This window comes from Coregonus lavaretus, assembly GCF_964263955.1.
Source record: "Coregonus lavaretus genome assembly, chromosome: 5".
NCBI lineage: Eukaryota > Metazoa > Chordata > Actinopteri > Salmoniformes > Salmonidae > Coregonus > Coregonus lavaretus.
The window spans coordinates 62,584,123-62,611,971 of record NC_139992.1 but is presented as its reverse complement, the minus strand read 5'-3'; the positions used below and the strand labels follow the sequence as shown (position 1 = coordinate 62,611,971).

The following is a 27,849-nucleotide window of genomic DNA, read 5'->3' as shown; positions in this document are numbered from 1 at the left end:
ACCTGTTTCGGCTCCCGGTTTCTACATTCTACCCCGGGAAGGATCCGTATGAGAAGAATGCTAGCTAGCTAGAATGTTGCAATTCTTTTTTCAAGCAATATGATATTTTTTCTATATAATAATATATTCGATTTTTATCACTACATCAGCTCTAGAGGACCTTGTAGAATAGTACATATTTGCATTCATAATCTGAAATAAGAAGGCCTTCTACAACTGGAACGACTGAGTCACCTTGATTGAACCAACGAGCATTCGCCGGCTAACAACACGCTAGCTACCTAGGCTATCTGTTTATTGTATGTAGCCATTCGCAATATTTACGACTACTTGATAAAAAAATAATTTCCCTCAGACTTTTTGTAACGTTAGTGACTGGCGTTTTGAAATGGGTGTAGTTCTACGGAATCTCCAGAACGTGGTGCCGCTGCGACGCGCGAGGCTACGGAAGGACGTGGAGACGTTGAGGCACATATTGGGCATCCAAAAATTTGATTTGGGAGTCATTTGCGTGGACAACCGCAAGATTCAACGGATCAATAACATTTATAGGAAAAAGAATATGCCCACGGATGTCCTCTCATTTCCATTCTATGAGGTTGGTATCTAAATTTCCTTCCCAGCATTCACCTGCCACTGCCAAGAGGTCTAGGCTTTTATGGCATGGGTGTTAGTGCACAGCAGGGTCATGGTTCAAGTTGCAGTGGTGGTATGGTCCCCGTCGTCTCTGGCCTCTGTTGGAAGTGTTACCCTGTTCGCAGCATTGGGGTTTGGAGTGGGACGCTTCCAGAGAGAGTGGCCGAATAGACTGTGAAGCCTCCTTGTATGTAAGTGTACTACCTCTGCCAAGAGGCCCAGGCTTTTATGGCACAGGTAGTAGTGCACTTGCCCACAGCACACCCTGTAACCACATGGTCACTGCAGTGCAAGCTTCTATCCTGCTATTCCCCCTAATCGCTGGACCTACGTGTCTTTGCAGTGTGCATACTATGTGAACATTTGGAAATTGAATTTAGGTAAAGAAACAGTGATCAAAGTTTGTTTTGTTTCTAAAGGAACTGAGGCCTGGGAAGCTGCCTTGCCCCCTTTACAGAGATGAACTGAACCTTGGAGACATTTTCTTGGGGGTTGAATACCTGATGAAACAGTGCCAGCAGGAGTCTCAGGATCTTCATGGAACTCTCACAGTGAGCAAACTACTAGTAAAACAGCCACAATGCATGCACAACACACACCCTACAACACAGTAATATCATGCAGCAACAGACATGAAATCACATTTTTTTTTATTATAACCAATTGAAGCCAGGGTCTTTTTGACGGGAGCATAAGAGTGAGGCGGGGAGGCCCACCTTGCCTTTACCATGGTGAAATACTGCAGGATAAATGGTTTGTCCAGTCACTATCATCATGTGATCACCAATCACACGCAAAAGTACAACGAAGTTTCTAGTGAAATACTATTTGCCAGCACACGCCAAATATGGTTCTGGGTCCCAAGATTGATAGACAATTGATTTTTTAAAATTTGTATTACACTACTCACCACTAGCAGTTGCATTAGTGCTTGTTCATTTGACTTTTTTGTCCCCCTTCTCCTTGGCTCAGTCAGTCACTGCTCATGGAATCTGTCACTTGTTGGGTTACAGACATGAAACTGAGGAGGAGTGGAAAGAGGTATGGATGATGATTCAAAGCGCAATGGCTTGGTCCCACTAAGTGCCATATGTCAATGATTGAAAGATCTCCTTTTAACAGTTGTATATCTGTGCTCCTAGATGCTGCAGAAGGAAAGCTACATTCTTAATGAGTTCAACAGATTCACTGGCAGACAGCTGGTGCCTCTGACCAAGAAATGTAGCCAAGACGAGTGACCACCAAGAAGAACCACCTGCAATGGAAGGACTTTGAAATGAATGGACTTAGCATTGAATGGATTTGGAAACTTGCATAGAGGACTCCTTGACCATGAATGAACTGCCTCTTTCCAAGTGATAGCCACAGACCACGTCAGCCTTCTTGTGATTGTTGATGAGCTTTTACCTATGGAACTAGACAGACTACTCTATTTTCACAATCAAACTGCACTACTGACACTGCTCATGACTTGACATTGATGACAATTAATGACATCCAAAACCATTGTTTTAATTCATTTTTATTTTAAAATGCGCTGTAGGAAGTCAAATACTGGAGCCTGAACAAGTAACTAAAAAGCTCAGTCCACTCTGCATTCCATATCAGACACTCATGTCAACATGAAACCCGTTCATTCTCACTTAATGCAAGTAGGAGACCAGAAAATAGCTAGCCAAACCCTAATCTTAGCAAAAAGTAGTCTAAAAGATGTGTATACTGGCCTTGTCAGATGGCGAGAAAAAATAATAAAAAGGTGAGATGAGACATCCGAGCTGGCCATTATAAACAGACCTTTGCTAAAATAAATAGTTAAATCTGTTATGGCCTTATTAAAAGCAAAGCCTATTCGGGATAGCTTACACATGTAATACAGGATTCTGCATTTTGTCAGAGGTTTGAGGAATACATTCTAAACAAAGTGGTTGTGCATCTTTCAAAGTAAAGCGCTTTAGAAAAAGAAATATAAACTACTGGTTCTGTACTGAGAGGCACTAGGGATCCCCTAGGAGCTTAAGCTTATAAAAAAACAAGCTACTTTATTAATGTTTAGCTTGTCAAGGTAATATTGATAAAACATTAATAAAACAGCAACAAACAGTCCATAAGTAAAGCATTGCAAGAAATTGGAGAAAAAACCCCATCCTCAACCAACTCTAGAACAGAATACAAATATAAGCAGAATTGGCAAATCCATGCCACAAAATAAATATTTCACATGTATCTGCTGCATATAGAAGAAAAAAGTACTCCAACCTTAAATTAGCTTTTATTCCAACACAGAATAATACATCTTGATTTGATAGATTATATTGGAAATTAAGTCTGAAACCATACAATCCAAGGATCACCAGCATCTAGCATCTGACACATTCTATCCAAGTTCTTAAATGCATGATATTTAATATCATACGAGTGTGCCAAGAAAAACTATTTCACAACAAGTTATCCAACAAATCACAGAAAATAAAAGTTTAGGTCTAATATCTCTCAGGGTTGAATAAACAAAGAACATAGTAAACTCTTTTCTTTCTTTATTTTGAGTGCGCTGCATGTCTCATTTCTGAATGGACCTGGAGAGAAGAATGTTGGCTGTCTGTGTGCTGACGTCTGAGCCTGACAGAAGCTACCTTGGGCTGTTGTGTTTTGTTTTAAAAAAGAGACAAAGTGCCTGAAGAGGGCAAAATGTGGACGGCGATCAGTAGTACTGGAGAAGGGTTCTCTTTCACCCCAAACCCGACATCTGATGGGGGACAGCTCTGTGCTGTCGGAGTGTGTGTGATTGATGACAGACTGGTGGCTCAGAGGGGCTGCAGGACAGTCCTCCCTGCATCAGAGACTCCTCCACTGGCCCCTATTCTCTCCAGCTCAGACAGCTCCTCAAACACATCCCTGAGGATGGGTGAACATACACAGCAGTCAAGACATCCACACCCATTATAGTGGGTTCCAGTGTACACTACTGGTCAAAAGTTTTAGAACACCTACTCATTCAAGGCTTTTTCTTTATTTTTACTATTTTCTACATTGTAGAATAATAGTGAAGACATCAAAACTATGCAATAACACATATGGAATCATGTAGTAACCAAAAAAGTGTTAAACAAATCAAAGTATTTTATATTTGAGATTCTTCAAATAGCCACCCTTTGCCTTGATGACAGCTTTGCACACTCTTGGCAAAGCTGTTTTGATGTCTTCACTAATAGTAAAAATAAAGAAAAACCCTTGAATGAGTAGGTGTTCTAAAACTGTTGACCAGTAGTGTATATGATACACACAACACCAAGTCAAGCAAAGATCTCCTACAATAAGGGAATGTACAACTTTATTTGTATTAATGTTCTACTCTTAAAATCCTCCAGCATTCTTAGAATTACTAGACTGATTTCCCCCCTTATTTTCTTTCTGACATAATAGAACGAAGAGATTTTGATATTTTTTTTTGATTTTTTCAATGCATGAGAGAGGAGGGATTTTGTTCCAGCTTCTGCTCAGTTGCCCATTGGTCTGGGCAGCCCTGCTTACTAGAGCTGGGTCTCGCTCAGCCACCACTGGATTATACTCAGAGACTGGTGTAGTGCATAGTGGCAGGAGGCTGGTGGTTTATTCCTTAGTATAAGAAAACAGGGTTGTATTCAGTAGGGGATACCGTTGCAAAGTGTTTTGCAACTGAAAACAAATATGTTCTTCAGGACAAGTTTCACTGCATTTTCTCCACTGAACACAACCCCGCACTCCATCTGAAGCTGGGAGAGGGACCTTGATGGAAGGGATGAGAAGCATACTCACTTGTGCATGTAGAAGAAGATGTATCCGCTGCGGTCGCGGTCCCTCTGCACCGTGGCCTCCTGCGTGCGCGACACGTCCAGGTCGTTGTAGGTCAGCCACGACTGCTTCTTCATGTCGTACACGTCGCTGATGTAATGGCCTGAGGGTTGGGAGATGGAATTATAGGTTAATATTAGACTACAAGAATCCAGTGTCTGGGGTTCTCATGGTATTGTAATCATATGCTGCCTCAGCTCACACAACCTTATATTTTCATGCTTTACGTTGGTTCACGGATGACTGATAATCTGTGGCTCCTGCTACACAGTAGTGCGTTTTGAGATGCACAGAAATCAGTCACTACCAAAAAATATTAATAACATTCATGTTTCAACATTCATTCAACTTGAACACATTTTTGGGTCCCACAAATAACGGTGCATCTCGTAACACAGCCATATATCTTAGCAGACTGGTCTATAGGCAGGGCAGTGCTTACCAGAGGAGGAGCTGCTCCCGATGTGACTGACTACACTGATCAGCCGGAAGGAATTAGCCAGATCTCCACTCTGGGAACAAGAAAGGAAGAGGTGTTCAGCCGGGCTGTTTCACTCCATTTCAAAACGTTTGTCCCTACTTAATCTCGGACACACAGAACTGAAATCTTGTGTAATTGCGTCAGATGCTCGATTAAGTTTGGGGGGGGGGGGGGGGGGGAGACACGCGTTAGAAAATATACTAACAAGAATAGTGCCAGTTTCAGGCAAGTCTATTGTCCAAATGTCCCCTTTAGAAATTCGAAAGATGCGAGCACCTGCGAAATCGTGATTTGTCCAAATCATCAGTGACGAGAAATCTGCGTACCAGAACAAAGTTGCTCGTTAGTCGTCGCATCCCAGTCTCTTGAAAGACGCAACTACCATTTATGTTACGTGCATCTGTCCACGAGAGTACTCCCTACTGAACAGGACCCTGGTGAAGGCTGGTTAGCGTGGGAGAGAGGAGGAGGAAAAGGAGAGGCTCTGTACCTCAGCATTCCTCTTCAGGTCCCCAGCCTCTGCTTCGCTGTACTCCATGTCCAGCACCTCCTCGTTCCCAGAGTCCTCGTCTGAACACAGCAGCTCCGGCAACGAGTTGTTGAACTCTGGGAGGGCGGGAGAAACCAGCAGAGGGGATCAAGACATGTGAAAACCACTGATGCGCGCAAACCAGGGGTTGGAACCGGTTCATGGAACAGAACCAAAAACTGAAAAAGAAATGTTCAGAGGAACTGAAACAGAACCAGGAATGAAAGTGATGTCTAGTGTTCCGGAACAGAACCGTTATTTTAAAACCTTGACTATGGGTTACTAACGTTCTTTTTAGCTCCCAAAATATTCCTAATGTCTAGTATATAATTTGGTAATTTTGTTAAGTTAAAATGCTAGTAACAGCCTAAACACATTCCAATTCACATCATGATGTTCAGCGCTTCAAGCCAAGCTCACTCCATGTCCACCATGTTGCCCTCTCCCCACCCGTGAAATTTCAGTCGCATCTCGTGCCTGCACTTATCTGTCCAATCAAACAAGTTAACAACTATTTTACCCGTTCCACGGCAAGCTGCTCTATCGGCTCTAATTCAAATAATGAGCTAAATGTAAAAACAATGTTGATTTCACAGGTTTAAAAAAAATGAATGAAAAGGACCTATTTCAGGGATGGGCAACTGGCCCTCAGATCAACCCCCCCGAACTCCACCCCAACAACGTACTGTTTGGTGCAAGTTAGAATAGTAGAATACACAAGGTGCAATTTCGAAATTTGGTTGTGAGTTAGCAGTTTTTCGCTTATGTCTGTCACTGATAGTCAGTCAATTAGCCAGTGTCAGCTAAATGTTTTTAGATCACCAAGTTAATTTAGCGGCCAGCTATCTAAACTTGTTATCACGGTTGAATTATCGGCCAGGGACCCCCCATTGATTTTGTTAGTCAGTCTCACTCAGATATCATTAAAAACATTTCTCTCCACCCTATGGCAAAATCTGTAGAATTTCAGGAAATTAGTAAAATAAAATTGCTAAATCTTCTCTCCACTCCATGAAAACGTGTAGAATTGCAGCAAACTTGCTTTAAAACTGCAACATTTTCTCTACACCCCATGGCAAAATGTGTAGAATTACACAAAATTAACTCTTAAAACTTAAAATGTCTCTCTGCTGTCAAGAGGGGGGCCACTAAAATGTTTTGCTCGCTGTGTGTGTGTGTGTGTGCGTGTGCGTGTGCGTGTGCGTGTCTGTGTGCGTGTATGGCTGGCAACTACAGCCGCTCATGATGAGTTCTGAGTTTTGGTGGCCCCCACCCCTATCAAAGTTGCCCATCCCTGACCTATATGAACTGCTACTTTCTTGTTGTTGGTTCGAACCGGTTCAGAACTTTTATTTTCTGGTCGGAACACCGGAATGGATTCCAACCCCTGGCGTAAACACACACTACTTTTATTTTGTGAAGCTGAGTATTAGCTTAAGGGGTACCAGTGTCTATGCTGTACCTTGCAGGCTGAGTTCTGTGGCTCTCTTGAGGTCGTCGTCCTCTCTCATCTCTTGGGCTTCCTGTAGGGCATACCACACATTGCAAATGTCACTGAATTGTATCGTGATGGTGCAACAAGGCAGCATTGCTGGATACAGGGTCAAGTAGATTTCGATTTTAGTCATTTAGCAGATGCTCTTATCCAGAGCGACTTACAGTTAAGTTAAGTGAGTGCATACATTTTCATACTGGCCCCCCGTGGGAAACAAACCCACAACCCTGGCGTTGCAAGCGCCATGCTCTACCAACTGAGCTACAGGGGACTACCCTAGTCCCCTGTAGACACCTAGGTGACATTATATAGTGTTGGTGGGTCAGAGCTTAAGACCAGTATTCACCAAAACAAGCTGAAGGAAGATTAGTCTACATTACAAAAACATAGGTGAACCACCAACATCAGGTTTCTCCTACAGCAAAAATGTCAGGGTAGAGCTGTATAGTAGGTCTCTATATGTCCTAGTGTGTGTTGGGAGTCTTACGTGCTCCTGCAGGCTCTGGGCCAGAGCTTGCTGCAGCTCCTGCTCCTCCCGCTCCTGCTCCAGGCTATACTGCTGCACCCAGTCCAGCTCCCCCTGCACCCCCTCGGGTGTCTGGTTTTCCTTGTTCTCGTCCATGGTCAGGTCCAGGGAGTCTAGCACATCTACACACACAGATACACTCTGTTGAGCAAGGGTTGCTGAAACGCACATTTCAAAACAGAGGCTTCTGCATTTGTTTCAAGTCCATGGTCTTCATGACTTAGTATAGGATAGTTCAAGGAAATTACAATTTCACAATGGACATCTAGTAAGTAACTACAGAGAGCTGTTTTGGTGTGTAGTGTCAAAAGATAAATTTGAGTGAACTATCTGTTTAAGGCTACACTTCCCTGTCCCTCCTGGCTGGGGTGTATGTATGTGTGTAGTGGTTACCTGCAGACGGTTTGGTGTCTGTCTCCAGCAGGTCTGGGTGGTAGTTAGTCTCCTGGGCGTCGGGGTCGGCGTCGCCGAAGCCCGTGTCGGGGCTGCTGGTTGGCTCGTCCTCAGGGGCGGGGCAGGAGAGACCAGCGTCCTGACGACTCATCTCTAGCACCACCGCCAGCATCTCCTCATCGTTGATGTCTGACGCGTCTGTATGTTGGACGCCTCGCTGGACCGAAACACACAACCAGAGCCCACCATGTCACACCGGACCTAAACGCAGTATTCTTTCAACCTGGCCCTGCATGTGTCAGTGGTTAAGTTGTAGTGACTCATTTCTCCCTTGGTCCCGCTGGTGCCCTTACCTCCTCTGCTCTGTCGTCAGGCAGACAGTCGCTGAGGCGTCGCTTGCGGCTCACTGCCTTCCGGCTCAGCTCCTCCTCGCTGTCAGAGTCCACCAGGATACTGCTGGAGCTTCCCCCCGCCTTCAGAGACACTTTCCTGGGGGAAGGAAATAAAGACAGTGGTTAGAAGAACCAAACATCTACACCAGTGGTTTTCAACCTGTGGACCGGAGGTACTGCAGGTGGTCCGACATTTTTTGATTTATTTTTAGAATGTATTTTTATAATTCTACGTTACTTTATACAATGCAAACAACAATAATAATACTAATAATATTCATAATAATCATTTAAATCGGTTATATTTACTGATAAAATGTACTCTAAATTTGACCGCCAAGATACTTTATGTTAAATTCCACGATTCCTCAAATGGTGGTCCTCAAGAGTTTGGCGGTGATTTGGTGGTCCCCGGAATGGAAAAGTTTGGGAACCGCTTATCTACACAATGTTCCCATCAAGGAAACATGGAACCTACTGTAAACATGATCGTCCATGGGTTGGAAGTGTGTGGAAGTGATACCATGGTGTTTAAGAGGGGTTGAATGAGTGGCTTACCAAAGTAGTGAGGAGGAGTTCACCGACTGGGAGGCCTTCAGTGTTCGTGACCTGTACAAAAAAACAGGGCGTGGTAGGTTAGAAAACAAAATGTCCACGTGTTGTGCTAAATGTCCAAATAATGTTGTTGAAGACCAGCCTGTGTGGTGACTTTCAAAGAAAATGTCAACAGGGCTCGATATTAACGCTTGTCCGGGACAAAAAAATTATCTGACAAGAAGAATATAGATTTCAGTTGTCCGAATGGACAAGTAAAAGCCCCCACAAAAAATCACAATATCAAACAATTACTCTGATCAGAATTAGATCAGTGTCCTCTGGATGCGATGTACAGTATTTGCTGTTCTCCCAATTTCTGCAGAGCACATTGGAGTAGGATTGTATTGCATTGACAGGCAGAGTGGTATTTCAATAATCCCGGTGGCGAGATGCGCTATTGAGATCAAAGAACAGATCTGTGTGTAGCCACGTGTGCACATTTGTTGATATTCCTTGCCAATTACTGAGTTACATGCACAGTTATAGCACATTTTTGGTCAGCAAACAGGTTTCGTACAGAAAAACCCTGGAAAAGTCATGGGTGTGCATCAGCTGCATGTGTGCCAGTGCGAGTGGGCCAGAGCAGAGAGAGGGAGACATTACAGCAGGTAAGCCTACAAAATAATGACAGACTAACTAGATAGCCAATTCAACACATCTCGGTAGTTAACTATTTAGCTATTATCATGTATTAATGCAATTGTCATGTCCGATGTCCTAAAAACTACGCACCGTCATAACTACAAATGGCAACACGCAGTTGATGAACAGATACGTTAATAAACCAATCCTTACTCCGGTTATAAGTCTCTCCAGTGCCCAATATTGGGAGCTGAGAAATAAATCTGACACCATTGGAAAGCTGGGATTCCCCCCTGTTCAACATTGGTCATGTCATTCTGACAATTTTAAAATATATTTATATAAAATATATATGCTGTCAATAGATCTCCCCTGAAGGGATGTTATCGATAAACAGTTACCTTGCTTTGAAGTAGGCTACTTTAGCCATTTGATTAAAAAATATATATGGCAAGACCTGAAAATGGTTGTCTAGCAATGATCAACAACCAATTTGACAGAGCTTGAAGAATTTTGAAAAGAATAATGGGCAAATGTTTACAATGCAGGTGTGGAACGTTTTTAGAGACTTACCCAGAAAGACTCACAGCTGTAATTGCTGCCAAATGTGCTTCTACAAAGTATTGACTCGGGGATGTGAATATTTATATAAATGAGATATTTCTGTATTTCATTTTAAATAAATGTGCAAACATTTCTAAAAACATGTTTTCACCATGTCATTATGGGGAATTGTGTATAAATTGGTGAGGAAAATAATGTATTTAATCCATTTAGAATTCCGGTTGTAACAAAATGTAGAATAAGTCAAGGGGTATGAATACTTTCTGAAGGCACTGTAATAGGCCTAATAATGATTATAATGAATTTTATTTTGTAAAGTGGTTCCTTGCATCATACAACAATTTTCAGGTACCTTTTTGGCCCAAAGTGTTACAAACCCCCCCCAAACATTTGGAGTACAAAAGTTAATGTCAAGCCCTGGTAAAATGGTATATTATGCAGCAAACGTTGGATAATTTTCACTGTGGGGTGTGTTTCTTACATGGTTCCATGTGCGCTCCAGCCCAGGCTAAGGGGGGGCTGCGTAGTGTCTGTGCAGTGGGACAGCAGCGTGAGGTAGCGGGGGATCATAACCTGCTGGCCCAGCTTACTGTTTAAGGACAGCTGGGCGTTGAAGCTGTAGCGCTTCAGGTGCAGGATAAGAACTCTGGGGAAACGACAGAAAGGAAAGGAATGGATTTAGGGTTCTGGTGAACCTCATACCACTTCCTCATTCACTTTAACATCAGGGCTAAAGATCACAGTTGTAGACACATGGGCATACCTGGGGAGTCGGCTGAATTTATGAGTCACTGTCGCCGCTTTCCTGCTGCACTTTTCACAAGAATACTCGATTTCCTCCATCTGGAATACACATAAACATACATTCAACTCATCTACTTATTATTAGGATTTGGATACTAGGTTGACTGTTTCATTGCCTTTAATGCAGGGGTGTCAAACTCAGTTTGCCCCGGGGGCCGCATTCGGTCTTCAACGAGGTCCGGAGGGCCACACTGAAAACATGTTACATTTCCTTGCTGTCAAAATATGCAAAAAAATAGTCCTCTATCCATCGTTTTTGGAATTTGATGCTCCGACTGTCTAGCTTTCATTTCTGTGATTATTAGCGAGCTACACACAGTCAAGAAACTGTGACTGTAGCTCCATTATCATTTCTTCACAGTTTCAATTTGGTTTTAGTCATTTTAAAGTGTGTATATGTATATATATAAAAAAGTTGGGGTCACCGTATTACTGCCACACAGGAGGTCATGAGTCATGAAGGCAGTCAAATTCCACGTTTAGTCACGTTAATTAGGCTTCTCCAAGCTCTGATGCTGCTGATGGTCATTAGTAGCCTACCAAACTTGATAACTGCCTGGTACTCAGCACTCTATTGTCCCTCTAATCACTAACATCAATGCAAATGTGATCGAAAATCTAACCAAACACTTCATGAGAGCCCATGAGCTCATGTTGCACAACATTTCTATAGGCTATGCAATTGCGCTAGAAAACAGAGTGATGGCTTCTTTAAAAAGAGCAGGATCCCATCAGCTTTCTATAGGCTAGGCCTACTATATTTATATCTCAACTTCCCTAATATTAAGCACATTGCTTGTCTTTACAACAGGAGTATAGCCTACCTGGCTGGCATGAAAATGAACCACGGTCAAAAGCGTCCTCCATTTGCTATTTAAATGCATAGATGACATGTATTTTTTCCCCCGCCCCTGTTTCGAGACAGGTGCTTGATAATGGTCCATTCTAAATCAAAACAAATTTCACATTTTATTTAGTATATGTGAAGACAAGATTAAATCAAGAATAGTCTGATGGGTGACAATATTAGCCTATCAATTGTGAATTATATATTAATCACTTGTGAATGACGCCCAGCGTAAGGAAAGAAACAATGCATCCCGTTTTTCTGCGACTTTTTCAAATCAGTCCCACACCTCATGTATCCTAGCCCATAGGTCTATATGTTTGGTAAAGTTTGTATCACAACTAAAGTGGCCAAATAACTAAAATTAAGCACATTAATCCGCTTTACAATGGGTGTAGAGCAGGACTGCCCAACCCTGTTCCTGGACAGCTACTGTCCTGTAGGTTTTTGCTCCAACCCTAATCTAGCACACCTGATTCTAATAATTAGCAGGTTGATAAGATTAATCAAGTTAGCCACACCTGGGGTTGGAGCGAAAACCTACAGGAGGGTAGCTCTCCAGGAACAGGGTTGGGAAACCCTGGTGTAGAGCCTAACTGGCATACATACGCAGTGAGAGTTTCAAGTTTGGGGAAGACAATTTTCACCATAAAAATGCACCTTTATAATAAAAGCATTACATGCATAATAGCATTTGCGGTCACTTTTGATAATGGTGTTTTCTGCTAATGGAACATTCCTGCTTATAGCCTACTGCCATGTGCGTATTGCTGTGCTTATGATGTGAAGAAATAGACTAATAGTTTATCAACATTTTAAGCTAAACGTTCTGATCTGTTGCGTCAGCCTCATTGCGTAAAAAATGTTTTTTGATGGTAGTGGTTGTATTAATTTGAGATCTATCGCATCTCACAACTGTCCCAGACTATGTTTGTAATATTTTATTTCTCGCACAGAATAGGTCAACTTTTGTACTATGGGGGATAGTAGATTGACATAGGCTAGTGCTTTTGCTGTTCATTAGGCATACTCATCTTGTTGGCTGACGAAAAGTAAATGTGGACAGTTCTTCCAATATCTTCACGCGCGCCCCCAATGTGTCTGTCTTCACTTGTAGCCTGTGAGAAAGACCCGATCATGTGACAGATAGCCATGCGAGTGAGAAGTGCTTCGGAGCACGCAGGGAGAAGGAAATTAAAAACATATAGCCCAACATTTGTATCACAACTAAAGTTAAATAAATAACTCTAAATGAAGCATACAGGAGTACCTGTTTCTTTGTTAACCGCTCAACACAGAATAGCCGCATGTGCGCACTCCCTCAAATCGTTTGGAGAAAATATCCTTTCTAATTTTATTCAGCTTTGTTCAATTATATTCTTCATACTATAAAATAATGCCACGGAATTCTAAACAAATCTGGTCTGCTAAATGAGTATAGCCCACAGCCATATCGCATAGCCAGATCAGGACCTAATATAAGGACAACTCAAGAGTATGCTATTCTGTTCTTCTGAAATAGACTACATTTTCTTCATATAATTTCTTTAGACATGTCTAAAATAAATAATGGATTTATTGTGAAGGTGAAGGCTATATTACATGGATTTATTATACTTTTTTAAATGTAGATGTTTTCCCAAAAGGTCTGCATAAGTGGCTTGTAGGCTATTGGTGGAAGCCAGGAGATGCTAAATGCGTTTGTTAATGAACGGTCAATTACCGTGAGACTGGCAGTTATTTGCTTGACAATCCCCGGCTGACGAAATTTCATGACCGCCACAGCCCTAGTTGATATACAGTATATTTGGACAGGAGCTAGCCTTGTGGTTTGTGGGGACATAGGATTGGTGGTTTGTGGGGACAGTGGACACACACCCTGAAGAAGAGGTCCAGAGAGTCCTGGATGGACCGGAGAGGGATGGTCTTCTTCCTGCGAGGCAGGTCAATGGACAGGTCGTTGAACTGCTCCCGCTTGGTCACCACTTCTCCACAGCTGAAACCACACACACAATAGCACAACCTTTGTTATGATTTGTTATTAATGACATTCAGTCTGTCTTTATGACAACTTCATATGCTTAGGAAAGGTAATACCACAAAGGCTAAAGGAATGGACTCTTAAAAGCTAAATCTTTGACGTCTAACACACGTCCATTATTTTATTCACCATCAGGGAAGAGATGTACCACCCAGAAATCCACAGTCTGAGAAGGGGATGACTCACTCACCCTTTGCAGGTGATGGTGTGCTGCACCTCAAACTCCATGTTGACCACCACGGGACAGGTGTAGGTGCGTGAGGTGTCCGCCTCCTCCCCAGGCCTGACTGCGGCCGCCTGCTGGGGGGGCTCGTCCCACGCCGCTGAGTCGCTCTTCCAGCTCTTGTTCACCTTCTCCATGTCCTCCTTCAGCTGGTCCAGGCACTGGCTCAGGAACTCATGGGCGTCCTGGAGGGAGGGGGGGGGGGTTAGTATACAGAGCCACAAAAGAGCCAAATTGGTTGTGGTGCAAATATTGTAGGTCTTACGTTCTGCATGTATCCAGAGAAGCGCTCGGCCGTGGAGGAGATGGCACTTTTCACTCTCCTCAGCAGGTCTTTCTTTACCTCGGGGCACGAGATGTCCTTCTTGGCCAGCAAGTGGGCAAAACGTCTGCACGCACAACAGAGAGGCGGGTCAGTGAGGGTGCAGGGCAGGTACACAAGTCAGCTGAGCAGTTTGAGAAATATCGAGTCATAGCCATGAAATCACTAAGCCACCTAAACAAAAAAAGCTTTTAAAAGGGTGCATCCCTTGTAAAAGTGGAAATATTTTCAACAGTGTTTAAGAGGAAGAGAAACAAGATGACAGTTGAGGAATTGATCGAACGAGTGACAGTTTCCTATATTCAGTTCTGGGGTTAGTTGTGTAGTTCAGTTGGTAGAGCATGATGCTTGCAACGCCAGGGTTGTAGGTTCGATTCCCACGGGGGACCAGTACAAAAATGTGTGCACTCACTAATGTAAGTCACTCTGGATAAGAGCATCTGCTAAATGACTAAAATGTAAAAGAGGGTGACTGCAGTGTAACAGTAGGCTACCTGAGCAAGGCGTTGGAGGGGACCTTCTTCCATGGGATTCCCTGCTTCAGCAGGTCATTGGAGAACGACGGCAGGCTGAAGAGAGACTGCAGGATGGCGTTCATGTAACACGTGTTGCCCAGGTTGGAGAATCTGCAGCAAAGAGGTTAGAGAAAATTTAAGTCATACTCCATTTCTGTACCACCACTACAACCACTGGAGAAAATACATGTTTTCAATTGAAAGTGTCTGTTTCGGCACATTAGGGCTGTAAGCGACAAAAAAAAGAATCTTGGTCGACCGAAATGTCTCTGTCCATATTGGACACACCCTGTGTGTTTTAATAAAATCAACTAAACTCAGCAAAAAATAAACGTCCTCTCACTGTCAACTGCGTTTATTTTCAGCAAACTTAACATGTGTAAATATTTGAATGAACATAAGATTCAACAACAGCCATAAACTGAACAAGTTCCACAGAAATGGAATAATGTGTCCCTAAACAAGGGGGGGGGGGGTCAAAATCAAAAGTAACAGTCAGTATCTGGTGTGGCCACCAGCTGCATTAAGTACTGCAGTGCATCTCCTCCTCATGGACTGCACCAGATTTGCCAGTTCTTGCTGTGAGATGTTACCCGACTCTTCTACCAAGGCACCTGCAAGTTCCCGGACATTTCTGGGGGAATGGCCCTAGCCCTCACCCGCCGATCCAACAGGTCCCAGACGTGCTAATGGGCTTGAGATCCGGGCTCTTCGCTGGCCATGGCAGAACACTGACATTCCTGTCTTGCAGGAAATCACGCACAGAACGAGCAGTATGGCTGGTGGCATTGTCATGCTGGAGGTTCATGTCAGGATGAGCCTGCAGGAAGGGTACCACATGAGGGAAGAGGATGTCTTCCCTGTAACGCACAGCGTTGAGATTGCCTGCAATGACAACAAGCTCAGTCCGATGATGCTGTGACACACCGCCCCAGACCATGACGTACCTTCCACCTCCAAATCGATCCCGCTCCAGAGTACAGGCCTCGGTGTAACGCTCATTCGACGATAAACGTGAATCCGACCATCACCCCAGGTGAGACAAAACCGCGACTCGTCAGCGAAGAGCACTTTTTTGCCAGTCCTGTCTGGTCCAGTAACGGTGGGTTTGTGCCCATAGGCGACGTTGTTGCCGGTGATGTCTGGTGAGGACCTGCCTTACAACAGGCCTACAAGCCCTCAGTCCAGCCTCTCTCAGCCTATTGCGGACAGTCTGAGCACTGATGGAGGGATTGTGCGTTCCTGGTGTAACTCGGGCAGTTGTTGTTGCCATCCTGTACCTGTCCCGCAGGTGTGATGTTCGGATGTACCGATCCTGTGCAGGTGCTGTTACCCGTGGCCTGCCACTGCGAGGACGATCAGCTGTCCATCCTGTCTCCCTGTAGCGCTTAGGTGTCTCACAGTATGGAAATTGCAATGTATTGCCCTGGCCACATCTGCAGTCCTCATGCCTCCTTGCAGCATGCCTAAGGCACGTTCACGCAGATGAGCAGGGACCCTGGGCATTTTTCTTTTGGTGTTTTTCAGAGTCAGCAGAAAGGCCTCTTTAGTGTCCTAAGTTTTCATAACTGTGACCTTAATTGCCTGGGGGGGGGGGGGGGGGGGGGGGGAATTCAAAGCTGACATATGGAATTGGTTTAAGATGGTCACACTATGGATCATTTAGCTATTTGATTTTGAATTTTAAAGGGCCCCTTTAGGTATCCTAACATTTTTCATATTTTTATATTTGATGAAATCTTGAATTTAGCCCAGAGAACTGCATTGAGTAACACATCCATAAATTGCAAAGAGAGTCAAAAAATAAATCATAAGAAACAAGGTTTTGAAGTGTTTGTCCTATATCTGGGATATATAAGAAAGCTCATGATATACAGTGCCTTCGGAAAGTATTCAGACCCCTTGATCTTTTCCAAATTTTGTTAGGTTACAGCCTTATTCTAAAATTAATTAAATTGTTGTTTCCCTCAAATCGACACACAATACCAACATGTTTCAAGCAGACCACCATAGTTCCCATGCCCAAGGACACCAAGATAACCTGCCTAAATGACTACCGACCCGTACCACTGACGTCTGTAGCCATGAAGTGCTTTGAAAGGCTGGTCATGGCTCACATCAACACCATTATCCCAGACACCCTAGACCCACTCCAATTTGCATACCACCCCAACAGATCCACAGATGATGCAATCTCTATTGCACTCCACACTGCCCTTTCCCACCTGGACAAGAGGAACACCTACTTGAGAATGCTATTCATTGACTACAGCTCAGCGTTCAACACCATAGTGCCCTCAAAGCTCATCACTAAGCTAAGGATCCTGGGACTAAACACCTCTCTCTGCAACTGGATCCTGGACTTCCTGATGTGCCGCCCCGAGGTGGTAAGGGTAGGTAACAACACATCTGCCACGCTGATCCTCAACACGGGGGCCCCTCAGGGGTGCGTGCTCAGTCCCCTCCTGTACTCCCTGTTCACCCATGACTGCATGGCCAGGCACGAATCCAACACCATCATTAAGTTTGCCGACGACACAACAGTGGTAGGCTTGATCACCGACAACGATGAGACAGCCTATAGGGGGGAGGTCAGAGACCTGGCCGTGTGGTGCCAGGATAACAACCTCTCCCTCAACGTGACCAAGACAAAGGAGATGATTGTGGACTACAGGAAAAAAAAGAGGACTGAGCACGCCCCCATTCTCATCGACGGGGCTGTAGTGGAACAGGTTGAGCGCTTCAAGTTCCTTGGTGTCCACATCACCAACGAACTATCATGGTCCTAACACACCAAGACAGTCGTGAAGAGGGCACGACAAAGCCTATTCACCCTCAGGAGACTGAAAAGATTTGGCATGGGTCCTCAGATCCTCAAAAAGTTATACAGCTGCACCAGAGAGCATCCTGACTGGTTGCATCACCGCCTGGTATGGCAAATGCTCGGCCTCCGACCGCAAGGCACTACAGAGGGTAGTGCGTACGGCCCAGTACATCACTGGGGCAAAGCTTCCTGCCATCCAGGACCTCTATACCAGGCGGTGTCAGAGGAAGGCCCTCAAAATTGTCAAATACTCCAGCCACCCTAGTCATAGACTGTTCTTGCTACCGCACGGCAAGCGGTACCGGAGCGCCAAGTCTAGGTCCAAAAGGCTTCTCAACAGCTTCTACCCCCAAGCCATAAGACTCCTGAACAGCTAATCATGGCTACCCGGACTATTTGCACCCCCACCCCATCTTTTTACGCTGCTGCTACTCTGTTAATTATTTATGCAGTCACTTTAACGCTACCCACATGTACATATTACCTCAACTAGCCGGTGCCCCCGCACATTGACTCTGCACCGGTACCCCCCTGTATATAGCCTACCTACTGTTATTTTACTTCTGCTCTTTTTTCTCAACACTTTTGTTGTTGTTGTTGTTTTATTTTACTTTTTTATTAAGAAATAAATGCATTGTTGGTTAAGGGCTTTAAGTAAGCATTTCACGGTAATGTCTACACCTGTTGTATTCGGCGCATGTGGAAAATAATGATTTGATTTGAGAGTTTTTAGGTGCCTTTAGGAAAACTCCAAGTGGGCTGTCATGTGCCTTTTACTGAGGAGTGGCTTCCATCTGGCCACTCTACCATAAAGGCCTGATTGGTGAAGTGCAGCAGAGATGGGAGAACCTTCCAGAAGGACAACCATCTCCACAGAGGAACTCTAGAGCTCTGTCAGAGTGATCATCGGGTTCTTGGTCACCTTCCTGATCAAGGCCCTTCTCCTCCGATTGCTCAGTTTGGCAGCCAGCTCTAGGAAGAGTCTTGGTGGTTCCAAACTTCTTCCATTTAAAAATGGAGGCCACTGGGTTCTTAGGGACCTTCAATGCTGCAGAATTGTTTGGTTCCCTTCCCCAGATCTCTGCCGAGACACAATCCTGTCTAGGAGCTCTACAGACAATTCCTTCGACCTCATGGCTTGGTTTTTGCTCTGACATGCACTGTCAACTGTGGGATCTTATATAGACAGGTGTGTGCGCCTTTCCAAATCATGTCCAATCAATTGAATTTACCACAGGTGGACTCTAATCAAGTTGTAGAAACATCAAGGATGATCAATGGAAACAGGATGCATCTGAGCTCAGTTTTGAGTCTCATAGCAAAGGGTCTGAATACTTACAGTACCAGTCAAAAGTTGACACACCTACTCATTCCAGGGTTTTTCTTTATTTTTTACTATTTTCTACATTGTAGAATACTAGTGAAGACATCAAAACTATGAAATAACACATATGGAATCATGTAGTAACCAAAAAAGTGTTAAACAAATCAAAATATATTTTATATTTGAGATTCTTCAAATAGCCACCCTTTGCCTTGATGACAGCTTTGCACACTCTTGGCATTCTCTCAAAATATAATAATATATTGAATGCATTAACAGAAATTACCATAACCAAACTAATTATAGGAATTAACGGTAAATGTACTACTGGTGACATATGTAATGGGGAATTGATAAGACACTAACAATCAACCGCAAACAATTCACATAATGAAGTTATGAAACAATGAATGTGTACAAATTGGCAGGAGAGAGCACATTCTGGAGAGAGACGTGCATTGTGCATCTTAGCCACACTCCCCTTCTTCTTGGACTGTGCCATCCCCTTGGCCTCGCAATTAATTAGTCTCGGCGTCCATAATGGATTACTTCACTGAGATGGGCGCGAATAAGCCATGTGTCTCGTGTGCCATAAAAAAATATATATTTGCAACTGCTCGACAGAAAAAAAATATTGGTCGACCAACAGCCTATCGACCAAACAATCGACTAATTGGGGTCAGCCATATGGCACATTCATAATGACCATTAACTGATCTAGTAAATCACACATTTCTGGTAGTTGGGGAGCACTAGAAAAGCCCCTCATTGACTACGGAGGTTAACTTTAGAATCATCAGTATAACCCTGGGATGTCTCCTTACCCTTGCAGTGGAGGCTGGGGCTGGGCCAGAGTGGATGGTCTCGGCTTGTTCCAGCCACCGTAGTCCAGCGTGGGGCGCACTTTCTTGAAGGGGGTCGAGTGATTGGGTAACATGAGACTTCTCTTAGCCGAGGTGGTCGGGGATGTACTGGATGGCCTGCGGAGGGGATGACAAATGTTGAAGAAGTCAAGGTGTGGCAGCATCTTAATGATGCATACAAATGTTCTCTTAACATCCATGGGACAACCAGGTTAAATTAAGGTGAAAAAAAAAAAATACGTACCTGTCTAGAAAGGAGTGACTCATGGAGTAGTCTTTGGTCACTGATCGGCTGCCGTAGAATGACGTGGGCTGAAGTGGCGCTGGGACCATTAAAACTGGTGGGGAAGGTAGACAGTTATCACAGGGCGACTAGAGACGGCACTGTTCTAGTCTGGAGAAGGTCATCTCAGTCTGACGAGGGCTTACCTGAGCAGCGGTTCTCCTCTGCCTGTTTCAGCTTGTCTTTGCAGCTCAGCAGAAACTTCCTGGAGGGGTCTGACATGGTCTTGTTGTTGCTGAGATACAAGAAACAGTTTAAATTCACTGGTGTACAACTCTGCCCTACAAAGGCAAAATGCAGCAACAGCAAATTTGGTCAAAAAGCTTTGATCTGTAGTAATGGCAGTTTCCCCTTTACGCCAAACCGCGCTGCTAAATCATGGCCGCCACTGTAAAAAATAAATAAAATGTATAATTTCAAGGAAGACCCCCCCCCCCGCTAGAATCCCCCAAGCCGCCATTTGACACAAGCCTAAATTGACAGGAAGAGAGGTGAAATCAACCCTTTGCTTGGTAAAGTAACATTGTCATACCTGGATGAGTCATTCTCCTTGGGGTAGTCCTCAGTCAGGTCACTGTCAGAGGTGAGGTGTCTCTTCCTCTTCTCAATCCTTAAGGGGCAAAAGATGGTTCTGATGATGATGAATATGAAGTAGACACACTTTGAAATGTCCCTTTAAGAGTGGTTATGAAACCAATGAACACACGAAGACTAAAGCCACTGTCAAATGAAGAAATGCAATCTCAGGGGAGAGGCTAGCGAGGCAGGAGAGTGCTGGAAGAGGTTGCGTTGGGATTCTCTACCGCTCACCCAGAAGTATGCACTCGTTCACAGCCCCTCGTGAATTTAAAAGCATTGGATTGGCGCAAGCATGACTTAACTGAGTTTTACCATATTCATAAAACCAGTCCAATCCTTATCAATCAATAAGGGGGGGAAAGTATGAGTGTAGAATCAGGACGCAGCCAGTGTGTGATACTTTATCTACCTGGATGGTTGGTGTGTTGGCTTGCCTACCTGTTCTCAGACAGCCCACTGCGGGAAGGTGTGGAGGTCACTCTGCTGGGGCTGCCCAGGGGCTTGCGGGGCGTCGTCTCCTCCCGGTTGTCCACACTGGGTCGTCTGGGTGTTGTCTGAAACAGAGCCAGAGTTTAAGTAAGCTTTTCAGAAAAGCAAAAACCAGGAGCAGTGTGGTTGTAAATGACAAGTACTTTCTTACAGCAACTCTTTACCTGTCGTTCTCCAGGTGGGCTAATCTCATTCTTTACGGATCGATTCCCGAGCACACTGAAGCTTGCACTTCCCTGGGAAGTCTTTAGAACTACAAGAAAACAACACTTATTGTCTAACAGAAGGACACCAGTTCCACAGTAAATCATGCAACTTCTTTGAAACAGTTAATGATCTACTATCATGTGGTCCTCTGTAGCTCAACTGGTAGAGCACGGCGCTTATAACGCCAAGGTAGTGGGTTCGATCCCCGGGACCACCCATACACAAAAATGTATGCACGCATGACTGTAAGTCGCTTTGGATAAAAGCGTCTGCTAAATGGCATATTATTATTATTTATTATTACAAGTTCCAATAGATTGTTACCTGTTGGTTTTCCCTGCTTCAGCTTCTCAAGGTATTCTTTCATTTTCTCAGCCACAGCAGTGGGAATTCTCTCAAGGGTGACTACGCTGCCATCCTTAAGAGACACCACAATTCGTTTCATAGTGTGCATGGTCTGCATCACGACTTTCTTCACATTATGGTTGAGCTGAAAGCATAGACACATATAAATCAACATATACTAGAGATGTGCATCTTTCCCTTTCAAGACGATTTGATACATGGGCTCCGATTAGGGATGTTACGTTTCACCGAGGGGCATCAATGATACAAGTGCATCGGTCCAAGAGACCCAAAACGATCCAAATGTAGCATGCATCGGTCAGAAAATCGATTCAAAAGTTAAGAATCGTCGGTTCATAAAAATGTTTTGCTCATATAACATTCTTTCCACCTTCCGAAAATACCTCATATTTTGTGACAACCGATGTGTCCTCTCCTTCAGTGATGAACTGCATGTATACTACCGGTCAAATGTTTTAGAACACCTAGTCATTCAAGGGTTTTTCTTTCATTTTTACTATTTTCTACGTTGTAGAATAATAGTGAAGACATCAAACCTACGAAATAACACATATGGAATCATGTAGTACCCAAAAAAGGTGTTAAACAAATCAAAATATATTTTATAATTGAGATTCTTCAAATAGCCACCCTTTGCCTTGTTGACAGCTTTGCACACTCTTGGCATTCTCTCAACCAGCTTCACCTGGAATGCTTTTCCAAAAGTATTCTCACATATGCTGAGCACTTGTTGGCTGCTTTTCCTTCACTCTGCATTCCGACTCATCCCAAACCATCTCAATTTGGTTGAGGTCGGGGGATTGTGGAGGCCAGGTCATCTGATGCAGCACTCCATCACTCTCCTGCCTGGTCAAATAGCCCTTACACAGCCTGGAGGTGTGTTGGGTCATTATCCTGTTGAAAAACAAATGATAGTCCCACTAAGCCCAAACCAGATGGGATGGCGTATCACTGCAGAATGCTGTGGTAGCCATGCTGGTTAAGTGTGCCTTGAATTCTAAATAAATCACAGACAGTGTCACCAGCAAAGCACCCCCACACCATCACACCTCCTCCTCCACGCTTTACGGTGGGTAATACACATGCAGAGATCATCCGTTCAAGGTTGGAACCAAAAATCTCAGATTTGGACTTCAGACCAAAGGACACATTTCCACCGGTCTAATGTCCATTGCTCGTGTTTCTTGGCTTAAACAAGTACCTTCTTATTGGTGTCCTTTAATAGTGGTTCTTTGCAGCAATTCGACCATGAATGCCTAATTCACACAGTCTCGCCTGAACAGTTGATGTTGAGATGTGTCCGTTACTTGAACTCTGTGAAGCATTTATTTGGCCTGCAATTTCTGAGGCTGGTAAATCTAGTGAACTTATCCTCTGCAGCAGAGGTAACTCTGGGTCTTCCATTCCTGTGGTGGTCCTCATGAGAGCCAGTTTAATCATAGCGCTTTATGGTTTTTGCGTCTGCACTTGAAGAAACTTTCAAAGTTCTTGAAATGTTCTTTATTGACAGACCTTAAAAGTAATGATGGACTGTTGTTTCGCTTTGCTTATTTGAGCTGTTCTTGCCATAATATGGACTTGATCTTTTACCAAATAGGGATATCTTCTGTATACCCCCCCTACCTTGTCACAACACAACTGATTGGCTCAAACGCATTAAGGAAAGAAATTCCACAAATTTACTTTTAAGGCACACCTGTTAATTGAAACGCATTCCAGGTGACTACCTCATGAAGCTGGTTGAGAGAATGCCAAGAGTGTGCAAAGCTGTCATCAAGGCAAAGGGTGGCTATTTGAAGAATCTCAAAATATAAAATATATTTTGATTTGTTTAACACTGTTTTGGTTACTACATGATTCCATGTGTTATTTCATAGTTTTGATGTCTTCACTATTATTATACAATGTAGAAAATAGTAAAAATAAAGAAAAACCCTTGAATGAGTAGGTGTTCTAAAACTTTTGACCGGTAGTGTAGCTGTGTTCAGTCATTGATCTACAAGTCATTTTGCATGCTGAACAACCCCAGGCAATATCAGTAGCCTAGTAAAATAGCAAACAGACCCACCCAACTACCTCATCCCCATATTGTTATTTATTTTGCTCATTTGCACCCCAGTATCTCTATTTGCACATCATCTCTTGCACATCTATCATTCCAGTGTTAATACTAAATTGTAATTATTTTGCACTATGGCCTATTTATTGCCTTACCTCCATAACTTGCTACATTTGCACACACTGTATATATATATTTTCTGTTGTATTTTTGACTTTGTTTTGTTTACCCCATATGTAACTCTGTGTTGTTTTTTAATCGCACTGCTTTATCTTGGCCAGGTCGCAGTTGTAAATGAGAACTTGTTCTCAACTGGGTTATCTGGTTAAATAAAATGAGGTAGGCAGCCTGTTCCTGGCTCTGTCAAGTTGGATGGGGAGCGTCGCTGCACAGCTATTTTTAGGTCTCTCCAGAGATGGTTGATCGGGTTCAAGTACGGGCTCTGGCTGGGCCACTCAGAGACTTGTCCCGAAGCCTCTCCTGCGTTGTCTTGTCTGTGTGCTTCGGGTTGTTGTCCTGTTGGAAGGTGAACCTGCGCCCCAGTCGGAGGTCCTGAGCACTCTGGAGCAGGTTTCCATTAAGGATCTCTCTGTACTTTGATCCATTCATCTCTCTCCTCAATCCTGACTAGTCTCCCAGTCCCTGCCGCTGAAAAACATCCCCACAGCATGATGCTACCACAACCATGCTTCATCGTAGCGATGGTGCCAGGTTTCCTCCAGACGTGACGCTTGGCATTCAGGCCAAAGAGTTCCATTTTAGTTTCATCAGACCAGAGAATCTTGTTTCTCATGGGTCCTTTAGGTGCCTTTTGGCAAACTCCAAGCGGGCTGTCATGTGCCGTTTACTGAGGAGTGGCTTCCGTCTGGCCACTCTACCATAAAGGCCTGATTGGTGGAGTGCTGCAGAGATGGTTGTCCTTCTGGAAGGTTCTCCCATCTCCACAGAGGAACTCTGGAGCTCTGTCAGAGTGACCATCGGGTTCTTGGTCACCTCCCTGACCAAGGCCCTTCTACCCCGATTGCTCAATTTGGCTGGGCGGCCAGCTCTAGCAAGACTCTTGGTAGTTCCAGACTTCTTCCATTTAAGAATGATGGAGGCCACTGTGTTCTTCGGGACCTTCGATGCTGCAGAAATGTTTTGGTACCCTTCCCCAGATCCCTGCCTCAACACAATCCTGTCTCGGAGCTCTATGGACAATTCCTTCGACCTCATGGCTTGGTTTTTGCTCTGACATGCACTGACAACTGTGGGATCTTATATAGACAGGCGTGTGCCTTTCCAAATCATGTCCAATCAATTGAATTTACCACAGGTGGACTCCAATTAAATTGTAGAAACATCAAGGATGATCAATGGAAACAGGATGCACCTGAGCTCAATTTCAAGTCTCATAGCAAAGGGTCTGATTACTTATGTAAATAAGGTATGTGTTGTTTATTTGTAATACATTTGCTAACATTTCAAAAAAACTTTGCGCTTTGTCATTATGGGGTAGTGTGTAGATTGATGAGGAAACATTTTTATTTAATCAATTTTAGAATAAGGCTGTAACATGACAAAATGTGGAAAAAGTCAAGGGGTGAGAATACATTCCGAATGCACTGTACATTTGAATCAGGGACCGATGTGTATCGGTGAATCGTTACATCCCTAACATATACCTTAAAAGACAGTATTAACATACTGTATCTCAGCTTTTTAAGTCCAATGTAATCATGCCATTTTGTTAGGTGAATGAGCACACATAGGGAAAACTATTACCTGGAAACTTTTGAGAGCACCACCGGCATTGAACTTCAGGCACAGGTTGACTTTGTTATCTTTCTCAAGAACCTCAAAGGTCCCCTCCTTCCATCGAGTGGTGCCCACGTCTATGCTGTTGTAGCGTATTTTGACAACGCTACCGCTGGAGAGCTTGGGCACTGCGGCTGCCATTGGTGACCGTCAGGCTCTCCAAATAAACCTAATGGAAGGGAAAAGTAGATTTTGTGCAAACAAGGACATATTATTTAAATTAGGCTTGGGCGGTATACTGTATACCGGGGTATTTGGAAATTGCCACGGGATGGCTTTTCAATACCGTCAAAACGATTTATTTGATTTTTGTAATTATACATTTTGAATATTTGTAGCTACTTAAGTAAATACCTGCAGTCAACTTCAGCAATACGATAGGAGATAAAGATTACCAGTAGTCCTCAGTCACGTTGGATTTGTTTACAAGCACACAACGACGAGAGACCGGAGCCTTGTGAGACACTTACTGTCTGATGTGCAGCACATGCCAGGTGATCTAGTTACAGTATGGAATTTTGCCAGCTAGATATCTTATAAGTTAACTGTCTAAAAGGTGCTAAATGTTCTGCAGGTGTGCATTTGGTTTGCTAATTTAGTAGCTAGTTAGCCATCTAGCTTCTTGCAAAATCAAGCTTTGCTTGGTAACAGCAGAGAATCCCAACCTGGATCAAGAGCCTTGCTGTCAAATATTTGTTTTGTGCATGCAGCAAACTGAGTAGCATTTTTAAGATACTTGTATAACTTTGAGCTGGGATGTCTGTCCTGCAAATAGATTAGGTCAGAGACAGTATAAAATGTTCGCAATGCGTTCGTTAGCATTTAGTTTGCATTCACTATGGGAATTTACATGTACATGTTAGCATGGCTAACCTTCGGATCTCAGAGGCTCAGTGGGGTTTGAAAATAGTGCCCCTTGTGTTCAGTGCCAGTATTACAGAATATCCCAGGATGTTATAAGGTTGGTATGAAGGTATGACAATCTGGATACCGCCCAAGACCACTTTAAATATATATATTTAAAACATTTTTTAGAGCACTAGTAAGAGAGCAGCAACTGAGTCGTCCAGTAACTTTTAACACATTGTTGCCGCAACAAACAGTTTCCTGTCCAATGGGTAAGTCTGGTTTGAAAGGGAACACTATGCCAAAATACATCAATTAAATAATATACAGTGCAGACAGGTGAACGTGACCTGGGCCAATTTTCCAAGCTGTAAAATGAAATGTTCTGCTTATGTCTGGTCACATGGTGTTCATTGACAAATAGGTTTGCTTGATGCAATTTCATTTTCAACCTAATCAGGGAGGGGCTCACTTGTTCCCAGAATTGCAAGTAAATTATTGGGAAGCTCTAATAGGCAGGGAAGTGTAAGTGTTGCATTATCCACAACAATCAAAGGTATTGTTCACGCATGACCCGTTGGTCTGCAGTGTATTATGGCAAGCATCCTTAGCCACTTGGTTAAACTTAGCTAGCAAGCAAGCAACATAGCTTGATAGAGGGGGAACTAACGTTAGTTAGCTATAATTTATGAACTGGCATAACGATGCTTAGCTAAGTATGCCCCCATTGCATATGACAAATAGCCATGTTCAGAGATTCAACCTTATCTAAAGGGATCTCCCCAAAGAATGTAAGAGGGGCACTGCGCCACCTTGTGGACTTACATAGTATATTCTATTAGACGAGGGACGAAAAAAACATACCAGTGGGCATAGTGGGACAAGAAAGCAAGTAAGACGGTAACAGCAAAAGCAAGCCAGCACGATGGTATGTGTTGCTATGGTGATTTCAGTAAATAAACATCACAAATCAACATCTGGTAGAAAACAACGCTACGGTATATGGCAAAAGTAAAAATATTTTAACAGAAAAAAGAATGTTGCCTGCGCTACAGACGTCTATATCGGTCCACTAGTACAGGACTAGTAATGGCCCAGTGCACCATTTTTTTTTTCTTCAGGTGGTGCTACAGCACCAATCAGCACCCCTACTTCCCCCGGCTATGCGGTTTGCAGTCTGCCTCTTACCATGTAAACGCAGCATTAGAGATGTCTACTATGAGTATGAGGGGTCTCCGCTCTAACCCACAAGAAGCTCAGATTCAAACTCCCATTACACCATATGTCCATTTCATGCACATGTGCTTCGCAAGGCTGCAGAAAGGTTTGCAGCATGGAGGTGGTCATTTTCGTTGTCTCTGGGTTAATTTTCATGTCATTTAGCAGACGCTCTTATCCAGAGCGACTTACAAATTGGTGCATTCACCTTATGATAGC

General features: G+C 43.7%; 2 protein-coding genes across 2 annotated transcripts; one reads left to right on the top strand and one right to left on the bottom strand.

The window, feature by feature from the left end:
* Positions 1-30: 30 nt before the first annotated feature.
* ybey (ybeY metalloendoribonuclease) lies at positions 31-3,153 on the top strand. The gene is made up of 4 exons (XM_084162472.1): positions 31-598; positions 1,056-1,187; positions 1,609-1,677; positions 1,779-3,153. The coding sequence occupies exons 1-4, from the start codon at positions 389-391 to the stop codon at positions 1,872-1,874; spliced, it is 507 nt and encodes a 168-aa protein (XP_084018598.1). The 5' UTR covers positions 31-388; the 3' UTR covers positions 1,875-3,153.
* On the bottom strand, positions 2,143-27,473 carry LOC311129919 (ubiquitin carboxyl-terminal hydrolase 37-like). Its single transcript, XM_084162471.1, has 23 exons — positions 25,534-27,473; positions 21,669-21,834; positions 21,302-21,390; positions 21,087-21,202; positions 20,602-20,679; positions 20,216-20,304; positions 20,031-20,124; positions 19,748-19,903; positions 14,755-14,886; positions 14,204-14,327; positions 13,906-14,123; positions 13,553-13,670; positions 10,787-10,866; positions 10,505-10,669; positions 8,839-8,889; positions 8,242-8,377; positions 7,889-8,105; positions 7,457-7,617; positions 6,937-6,997; positions 5,436-5,551; positions 4,907-4,976; positions 4,429-4,567; positions 2,143-3,528 (listed from the first exon to the last, which is right to left on the bottom strand). The coding sequence occupies exons 1-23, from the start codon at positions 25,705-25,707 to the stop codon at positions 3,438-3,440; spliced, it is 2,841 nt and encodes a 946-aa protein (XP_084018597.1). The 5' UTR covers positions 25,708-27,473; the 3' UTR covers positions 2,143-3,437.
* Positions 27,474-27,849: the final 376 nt, after the last annotated feature.

Excerpts from the sequence above, each read along its gene's own strand:
- ybey (XM_084162472.1), top strand. The coding sequence starts at position 389 with ATGGGTGTAGTTCTACGGAATCTCCAGAACGTGGTGCCGCTGCGACGC. Across the intron at positions 599-1,055 it reads TCTCATTTCCATTCTATGAG|GAACTGAGGCCTGGGAAGCT; the intron begins GTTGGTATCTAA and ends TTGTTTCTAAAG. Across the intron at positions 1,188-1,608 it reads ATCTTCATGGAACTCTCACA|TCAGTCACTGCTCATGGAAT; the intron begins GTGAGCAAACTA and ends TCCTTGGCTCAG.
- LOC311129919 (XM_084162471.1), bottom strand. The coding sequence starts at position 25,707 with ATGGCAGCCGCAGTGCCCAAGCTCTCCAGCGGTAGCGTTGTCAAAATA. Across the intron at positions 21,391-21,668 it reads GAAGCAGGGAAAACCAACAG|TTCTAAAGACTTCCCAGGGA; the intron begins GTAACAATCTAT and ends GTTTTCTTGTAG. Across the intron at positions 13,671-13,905 it reads CACACCATCACCTGCAAAGG|CTGTGGAGAAGTGGTGACCA; the intron begins GTGAGTGAGTCA and ends GTGTGGTTTCAG.